The 9792-nt window shown below is 44.0% G+C and overlaps 1 protein-coding gene across 1 annotated transcript; it reads left to right on the forward strand.

The window, feature by feature from the left end:
* Window positions 1–308: 308 nt before the first annotated feature.
* si:ch211-79k12.1 (uncharacterized protein LOC568891 homolog) lies at window positions 309–9792 on the forward strand. The gene is made up of 7 exons (XM_061081399.1): window positions 309–544; window positions 1302–1423; window positions 2154–2352; window positions 3416–3561; window positions 5478–5622; window positions 7848–7992; window positions 9053–9792. Exons 1-7 carry the CDS (start codon window positions 493–495, stop codon window positions 9138–9140), a joined length of 897 nt encoding a protein of 298 aa, XP_060937382.1. The 5' UTR covers window positions 309–492; the 3' UTR covers window positions 9141–9792.

The raw sequence follows: 9792 nt of genomic DNA on the forward strand, positions 1-9792 counted from the left end.
GCCAGGGATTTTCAAAGCTCTGTGGCAACATGTCGAGACTACTTTCCAATTCCAGTGAAGGTCTTCAGACGAACGCCGGCCTGTAGGTAGAAAGGCTCAGCCTGAGAACATGATAGACCTCACCCCCCTCAGAGACAAGTGACGTGCAGCGAGTGGATTTGATTATTGGAGCAGGTTTTCTTCCCCCATTTGCTGTTCAGATAAATAATAATCAGGTGTGAATTCTCATCAGCAAATATAAGTCAAGACCACAGACATATAACACGGCTTATTGAGCCTTTTATTCTCGGCTGTGTGATGATTTGCATGGATTGTTTTTCCTTTTTCTTTTCATTTGCTTTGAGAACTTGAATCCACTTCCTGCCAAACAAAGAAATGAAAGCCACTCCTCCACTGACTCAGAGATAAATAGAGAGCGAACTTTCATTTCTGATTAGACGCTGCGTAGCACTGCACACTGTTTGTCTGATACTGGAAAGCTCTTCTACAGCCATGAACGTACTTCTTGTTGCTGCAGTGGTCGTCCTGATCCACGGCAGTTATGGTAAATATGCTTTTATTACCTCGTGCCGTTTAACAGTTTCATCTGAGAGAGGAGTTGTATTGTAATGGGCTGTTGGTTTAGTCTTCTAGTATGATTCTTCTTTTTTCAAAATGATATTCAAACAATTGCTATTTCATGGTTTTTATTTTGATGTGTGTGTGTTTGTGTTTGTGTTGGTGTGTTTGTGTGTATATCTTTATATATGTGTGTGTTTGTGTGTGTTTGTGTGTTTGTGTGTGTTTGTGTGTGCGTGTCTGAGCTTGTTTGTCCTCTAGAGGAACACAAATTCTTCTGTAACGCTGCCGGGAACTCCCTGGTGGTTTCAAGTCTCAGACCAAAACAGGAAATTGTGGTGGACTTATCTTGAAACTGCCACGAAGAACAATTAAATGTTTTTATATATTGTCCAACCCCCATATTTAGTTATCATATTTGTAAACATTGTGTGATGTGTTTTCATTCTGCCGTAAATCCTCCGTGAGGTGAAAGGCAGATTGCCTCCGTCGTCACTTGTTTGCTCAAAGTGGAAGAACCTGCTGCTGCTGGTCATGTGACCCTGGTGACATTGAGAGTACTTTGGCAGTTTTCCAGCAGGAGCCTGAAACAAACGACAGGAAAAGGGAGAGGTTGTTTCTCCAAGTTTTTACACAGAGCAGCAGTAAGATCCCCCAGCGCTGGTCAACACGCCCGAGCCACCTCCCCGCAAATCTATTCATGTTGCAATCAATAACTTTTGTCATCTCCTGTCCACACGCAGCCACTCTGCTCATCACAGGGCCATCCCAACTGGTTCTGGAGGGAGACCGGGTGACGCTGGAGTGTCGCTACTCAGACTCTGAACTCAACATCAGCCAGGTCCGCTTTGAGGTCTTCTCCAAGGTGAGCAAAGACAATGTATCCCCCCCCTCCACCTTGTTCACTTTTCCTACATAAGTTGCCATGACGCAAAGAGTTTCTGAGCACACCCCCATGTAGCGTATCAGATTTCCTCCAATGTCAAATGATGTATAACATCATTTATCCATATTCAAAACACTGGGGGGGAAACAAATCCGTCTACTTAAGCAGTTTAAGTCGTCTGCCTAAAAGAAAAGCAAAAGCTATCATATTTCCTGCCTGACAACTTTATTGTTATTGTTTGAGGTATTATCAGGCAAGAGCATAGATTAATCATTTTATTATGCTGTTTTTGAAATGCAGTGTGATACTTTACCCGGCTTTTACAGCCTTAACTCATTTGCATTGCCTGCTCCTGGATGTGGAAGCTGCTTTATGTAAATATCCCATCATGCAGCTGTCTGCTGTGGGGTTTAGCACAGTCGGGAATTTATGAAAACTGTAATAGATGAAATGCAATCCGTGAAAAACTCTGTTGCAATAATGTGACGTGATTATGTCACTTTTGAATAACACCTGAATCTCAGAATATGCAGTTAAACAGACCAGCAGGCATCTTCCACAACAATGATCAATGTTGTTTTTGACCTTAACTCCCTTAAATACGTCACTTTCTTATAATCACATTGGAACAGCCAACACAATATGACAAGATAAATGAAAGTGTCTCTTTTCTCTTTGTCCCTTTGTTCTCTTTCTTTCTCTCCACCAGTATTTGCAGAGCTGGCATCAGATCTACGAGCGCTCTTGGTGCTTCTACTCGATGGAAACCGAGCTGACAGCTGACAGCCTGCTCCTGACTATCCCCCACGCAGGGAGTTACTTCCAGGGGCCTTATCGCTGCGTGTCCGAGGCCGAAAATGTGACCGCGCCAGACAACTCCTCCGAGCCGCTGGCCTTCAAAGTGCATTGTGAGTTCCTCGGGCCGGGGTTGATACGAGTGGGAGCCGTGTGTGGGAGCTGAAACTCTGTGAAACAATGACTCTGTGACTCTGTACTTCCCTGTTGCCAAATTGAGAAACCTTGGTTTTTGTTTCATGTCCGTGTGCCGCAAAGGTCGAAGAGATTTCTGCAGCAATATGATAAAAACTTGCGTAAATACAGTGTGTAGCAGTGCAAATAAGATATTGTTTCACCTTCCGATAAGGTAAAGCTGAGAATACTGACATAGAGGGGACCTGAAGATACACCGGTAAACCCAGAGAGAAACTCTGAATCCTTATTTCCAACCAGCAGGAAGTAAAGATCAATCTTTCAAACACCGTGGACACAACTTTCCTCACAGTGCGAGACAGAAAAACACATTAATAATTACTAACATGAGAAATATCAATGCAAGGCAGCCGCACAACAAAACAGCGGCGCAGGTACAATGCTAACGCTGCCTTAGTTATGATATCTCGTCTCCAAACAAGCAAAGATGCACCGATCAGGCAGGATACCCGATAGCACGAAATACCATCCGTGCCATAGCTGGTCATATTATCAGCGTCCTCTATCTTCTCGGTGGTCATCAAATCGACAAATCGTAATGCTGTTTGATAGGCTCCCTCGGATTCATGGGGGGGGGATCAATAAGAGGCAAAGATTAGAACGGACAAAAGGCCTGAAGGAGACGGTGGAGGAGAGGAGCCAGGAGCTGGATGGACGTGGGCCATTTATTGAGATGGAAGAGAAAAGGAGCTATTATTCACAACACTGCCTCTCTAAAGACTTCGATAAGATGAAGCCTATTATCGTTAATATCGATCGCCTGGAACACTCTGCACCACTGGGGGTATTTTCTAGAATATGCTTAAAGGATGTAAGTGTTTACCAGCTGCTAGCACAGAAAACATACGTAGCTTCATCTGACTTTCTTGCTTCTCCTTCTCCTTCTCCTCCTCCTCCTCCTCCTCCTCCTCCTCCTCCTCCTCCTCCTCCTCCTCCTCCTCCTCCTCCTCCTCCTCCTCCTCCTCCTCCTCTTCATTTCAGACATGGGGAGTCTGTCAGTGACCAGGGAAGGCTACACCCGCTACCTGGGTATCCCCAAGGACCTGAAGGTGCAAGTCAAGGAGGACGTGGTGCTCAAGTGCTCTGCCAGCTCGTCGGAGGAGCTAAGCTACTTCTGGCAAAAGGAGGTGAGGAATGTGCACAGTGGCAGTGTCCTCATTATGCTTTTGGATACATGTCATTCTGTCTCCCTCCCCCGTCTTTTTCGATGTGACCTCTTTATTTCCTCCTCCAGTCTCTCCAGGTCCCTCTCGGCTCTCTCTCTCCTCCTCTAAACACACAAGCCACTCGTTCGCCCCGGCCTCTCCATCCCCAATCCAAAGTGCTCCGTAGTTAAGTGACCGGTTGGCTTATGCGCCCTACCTCTCGCCGGGGGGATTGCAGCTCGCCCACTTACAGAGGATTAATAGTTTAATGAGGTCTAGACAAGAGCCAGTCAACCTGAAAACAATTATGTGGAGAGATTCCTAATGATTTTTTTAGTGTTTGGTTTACCGACATTGAATTATTCAACTGGTCTCGACGCCGAGCGGAGAAAAGCTCTCGCCCGGGGGAAATTAAGACGTCTCGGTGTAAAATGCTATTGTGACAACAGGCATGTAGAACAAGAGCTAAGTTGAGATGAGTGGGGAGATGCGCCGTGCCCTGGTGATGACAACGGGGTATTACCCTTTTCAAGGTGTCATCCACATCACCACTGGCAGGTAACAGGTGTAATGAAGCTGTGAGGAGATATCTGGGGAACGGGAGAAGATAATGATTCAGTTTCCTCTTCTTGATTGATTTTGGGTTTGGGGTTAATATATTCGTTAAATGGTCACAGCCAATACTGGTTTTAAATGCGAATCCAAGACAGTGGATATTTTATACGGCCGGTACCGTTTGTCCTCCACACGATTACGTGTTGTTGTGTTTTTGTCGTTTGTTAAATATACAGCTCTGACATTTCGATGAAGAATAACACGCGTGAGTGACAGCTTCATCACCTGGAATCAGTTACTGCACCGTCGCTCGTGATCCACCTGTTGATGCTTTCCTGCTTTATTTACATAAGTCACATGACCTTTGGAAAAGAGGAAGGACAGGTTCAGGGACATGATGAGATGAGATGGAACGTTTGATGGGAAGTGTGTGTGTGTGTGTGTGTGTACGCCCACTGTATGTTTGACAGGCCTGGATGTGTCGCAGGAAGTGGCATCAGAATGTCCCACTTTGACAGACAGTCGCCATGGACACATTGGCCCCTGGTAATGACAGCAGGACAGACGCAGAAACAGGCCACTGCTTTGGGAGCCAGTGGATTTGCATACAAAATGCTGCTTTGGCCAGACCCGGTCTTTATGGGAAATCCTCTTAATTCAGATCCATTCAAATTGAAATAGACTTTCTTGGCAGGAGCTGCAGCTCTCAGGAGCCAAATCATTTGCATGGTGTAATGTCTTTAAAAAAAAAATGTTATCAACCCCCCTCTCTCTCCACGTTCATTTGTTTTCCAATCCTTGTGTTTGGCCTATTATTTGTTTCCTCCTATGTTGGGCTCTGCCTCATAATAGTGCTGCTATTTTCGTGTCAACAATTCCGCCCGCTCCCTCGCCATCTCATTACGTGTTGTGTTAACAGTGTGTAGTGGCGGCATCATTCTTTGCGGATGAAGGTGTTATCGGGGTTATTGACTTGTGTTGATGTGTGATTCATTGGGATTACAGCCCAGGTAAATACACTTCCCTCAGGACTTTGCAGCCTGTCGTTTCTGCCCTTCGGACTCCGTCTCATGACCATTGACATTCCTGAAGTCCATGTCTCCATATCTTGTTCTGCTTTCTTTCTTTGTCTTTCTTTCCACACATTTACACATTCACTTTCTCTTTGATCAACAAGCTTTGTTTAGTCTCAATTCCCCCTGCTTTCTCTTTCTCTTTCTACTGTTTTTCTTTCAACAGACTGCAAACAATCCCGCCAACAAAATATTGCTTCTCCTCACTGCCCTCATTATTTTTCTTGTTCCTTTCACCCTCTTACACGCTCCCATGTCTTTTCATCTCAGGGTAGCGACTGGATCCTGCCGTCCTCGACTCTGACACTGAGGAAGGTGAGCGCCGAGGATGACGGAGAGTACACCTGCATGGCTCAGAATCGTGACGTGGAATCACTCAGCAAGAAACGCTCAGTCAGAATCACCGTTCTCCCAGGTAAGAAAACACTTCATCTACCCGGACAAGGACTTTCTTTGTACACAGCTTTTTTTCTTCACTTCCCTGTTCTAAAAACAGGTTGGTCATTTCCTTGTATCTGTGGGGAAATTTATCTGTAAGAGGCAAAACAAACTTGTTCTAATTCCTCTTAAATCAACTTCTCAAATGTGACCGGAGTGGTTAAGTGTTTGGGTTCACTCACGTCATCAGGATCTTGTGATTTATCTTTAATGCCTAAAATCTTTTTGGGGAAGTAGTGCAGGGTTGAGGTTCAATTTATCTTCTACAGAATTTCTGAAAAAGTAGGAAGAGGGCCGCGGTGCTCCGACAAAGAGAGGTGACGACATTTAAGAAAACACCTCATACCGAAAAGGTGACGGAAAGTCCCAAATGAAATTACCTCTCAAATGTCAAAGGACAGCAGCAGTAACTTTAAAGGATGAGAGGATGAAGCAACCACACAAAACAATATTCTACCTGACCTTTGCTATGTTCTTCTCTTCTTACAAACAGACAGAAATGCACCATATAGAACAGAGTCAAGAGACAGAGAAAGTGAATTTCGTGGGCAACTCATTCTTTTATTTATTAATTTTCCTTTCTCTTATCCCATTTATTTCTTCGTATTTGTTCTTAAATGATTCAGATGTTCCACACGGCATCGGCTGACAGAGGCTCAGGGGGTAGACGGGGTTGTCCACTAACAGATGGGTCGGTGGTTTGATGCCCGGCTCCTCCACTCTGCATGGTGGTGTCCATGGGCAAGAAACTGAAGCTAAACTGCCCTTAATGACAGTGTGTGATAGAAAAAGCGCTGTGTACAGAAGCATGTGCTTGAATGTGTAAATGTGACTTGCAGTTTTAATGTATTTATACAGCACTGTGAGTGATATATACAAACAGTCCATTTATCATTTACCATGAGACTTTATAAAATGGTCAGAGCGTGTACAGTACTTTGCAGTACATGATAATTATAGTCGACAGACGACGGACAGTCAGTTGATTGGAAGTCTGCTCGTCTGTCAGCGTTTGAAGATGGATAATCTGCAGAGAGACACTTTGTCTTTGTCTGATTCGACGGACTCATCGCGCTCATTTCTCCTGAAACATGAATTTTGTGTTCAAGTGGAGGACTAATTTCATTACAACATTGTAACTAATCCAATTTACAGCACATCATCTATCTTCATCATCTTTATCACTGACCTGCGAGACGACGGCGCTGTGTGTTAATTCACTGCAGTTTTTAAAACATCCTCCTCTCACCCTGCAGGATTCATAGGCCTCGTGATTCCAATCACCGAAATTACACAACCTCTAAAAATGCAATTAAGCCAATGCACGTTATTTATTATGTTACAGTTATCTTATTACTGCAGCAGTCGACTCATTGGTCACTGTGCTCCTCGCCGTCTCCAGCATCGCTCCTGAAGCACATGTACTAATTAAAAAGGTTTTAATTTCTCGAAGCTGTAAGAAATGTTTGCTCAACCTCGGAAGTACGTTGAGCGAAGGCCACACGTCACTGATTCCTGATGCTAACCCGCGTGGGACTCCAGCTACCAAGAAATCCTCTTCACATAAGGAATTACTGATCACGTGAACAGACAATGCATTGTGTTGCTGCTTCGGAATGTCATAACCTCAAATTTTCAATGTTTACTTTTTCCAGCGTTCATAGCAACAGTTTCAGAACATAAAGTCCCTTAGATTTACTTTTTTTTTAAATATTTGTAATTGTGGAAATTCATGCACATAAATAACATAATCTGTATTTTAATTTTTATTTATTTTTTAATTTGAAAGTTGAAAGAAAATATTTTATGATAAACAGTTTTTTCTCTCTCGATTAATTTCACCTCCTCAGTCAAAGTATCAAAAAATTTGAAGCTACAGACTAATTTACCTTTTGTTTCCTCTACTGTTTTGTTTTTTTTTAACATTATTTTTCATTGAAGTTTCAAGTGCATATCAAACGTTATGACCATAATCTGTATTTTTAAAAATATGAATCACAGGTAGACTTCTTGAGGATCAGTGCTGCTGGTAGAACTCTATAAAAGTCTGAACTTCTGACAAACACTCTCTCATCCCACACAAACAAACAAACAGCAGACACTGTTAGATCCTCGCCCGGAGGCAGGAAGATCATAGTTTAGCTGATTTGATATTCCATGTGATGCATGTTTCCCTTCATGTCCGACTGATCCGTCCCACAGAGGATGCCCCTTGGTACGAGTCCAGTAATGGCCGTCTCATTCTGATGACCTCGGCGGCGGGTGTGGCTCTCCTGGTGTTCGTCCTCTCTGTGAGCGTGTTCCTGTGCCGCAGGGCCAAGCAAGGCAAGACCAGCAAGGGACCGATGTAAGCAAAGACTGTCTGTGTGTTTGTGTCTGCTCCTCTGTCATCATAAACAATCCCTCTGCTCTTTGCTGGCGATGCTCGTCTTAAATCATGTTCAAAATCTGATGGATTACGTGCCTCTGAACACAAGTAAATATATGTGTGTGTGTGTGTGTGTGTGTTTGTGTGTTTGTTTGATTTCTTTACAATGCTTTATGAACCTTCCTATTTTCCCTAACTCAGCCTCAGTGCCTCCTGCTAAAGTCAGATTTATATAACAGATATTAATAATAATTCTGCATTTTTTCATCCTGTCTTGTGATACAACCACGGCCAATTCAGATACTGTGGTACTTTGGTAAATTCAAATTCTATGCATGTGCTTTGCCAAAATGCTACTCCGAAAGGACCTCTCTGCAAATGTGCACACTTGTCCCTGATGTGTGCTTTTCATGTATTTCAGAATTGTGTTATTCACACTATATGTGAGTTTGCCTCTGCAGCTCCGACCTACTTGACCCAGTCCTTGATCTCGCTCACGCTCCCTCCTCTGCCGCGTGTTTCCACACACTTCTCTGCTTATGAAAAGCCTGAGCTAATATCACGGCTTTACCTCTGTGAACCACAGCAGTGATACGAAAATTAATGGAAGTCCCATTAAACCTGCATGTTGACGGCATGTTAATATACACCTGACCCTGTGCAGCTTCGCTCATTAACTTCTTTCCACAGCGGCTGAAAAAAGCATTTTCAAAAGACTGAATTTCCATAAGTGCCACATTAGCGTATGCTTCATTTGTGATTTCCGAGTCTTTGTGGTTGCGTAGCGAGTAAAAAGGTTTAATCCTCACAAACGTGGCTGAGCATGTGCCGCCATGAGTTTATGAGCATGTGGGTCCAAAGATGGACAGAGAGTGAAAGAGAGACAAATGGACTTTCATATCAGCGGCCAGGTGTGGCTCCCTCGCTCAGTTTACAGTCTATAATTTCCTCACTTATGCTTTTCGAGTCCCTACTGGGAGGTCGATAAACTGGTAATCATGCTCCTCTGTCTTTCCTTCTTCTCTCCCCCTCTCCTCAGCGACGACCACTCCCAGAAGAAGCCCATCTACCGGGGCAGCTCGGAGTCCCTGCCCTCCGCCTGCGGAGACAAACAGCCCCTGGTGTGACTGCACAGGCTGGGGGGAGATCGGGGGGGGAAGATAGAGCGAGAGGCAAGGAAGATGGAGTGGGTGGCCCGGGAATGAGGGATGGCATAGAAGGTATATTGAAAGAAGGAGGAAATGGTATAGGATTTGAAGTCTGGAGGGTGAAAATCAAAAATAAGCAACAAGCTGGGTGTGAACAAATCCTGAAGGGCAAATGGATGCTTTAGAGAAGCTGCTTTGCTTGTGGGCGGATGCAGTTATACATCAGGAGCACAAAGGTGGGCAATTTTCTCTTCACTTATTCCGCGGCGTGGAAAATGGTGAGCTACGTTCTTAACAAATACCAAGGTGGCAGCGGAAGGGGGGGGTGGGGGGTTCTTGTGTACTGTATGAGCTGAATAGATCGACGTACAATCTTCTCCTTTCTGTTGCAAACATAATTGCTGAGCTGTCTATTACCAATAAACCAATCGGGTGACGGGGCAAGGTTTTATTTTGTTGATTTTTTATTCCCTTTAAAAAAAAAATGTATTTTCAACCAGCTCAACGAATCTGTGAACATGTCTTTATGATCTCTGTGCCGTTTGCAGCTCCCAAGCACATTGCACTTCACCGTTTAATTTACTGTACTTTGTATTTCTTCTTATATTAAATGGCTTTTTTTTTTACCGAC

This window comes from Limanda limanda, chromosome 11 (assembly GCF_963576545.1).
Source record: "Limanda limanda chromosome 11, fLimLim1.1, whole genome shotgun sequence".
NCBI classification, from domain to species: domain Eukaryota; kingdom Metazoa; phylum Chordata; class Actinopteri; order Pleuronectiformes; family Pleuronectidae; genus Limanda; species Limanda limanda.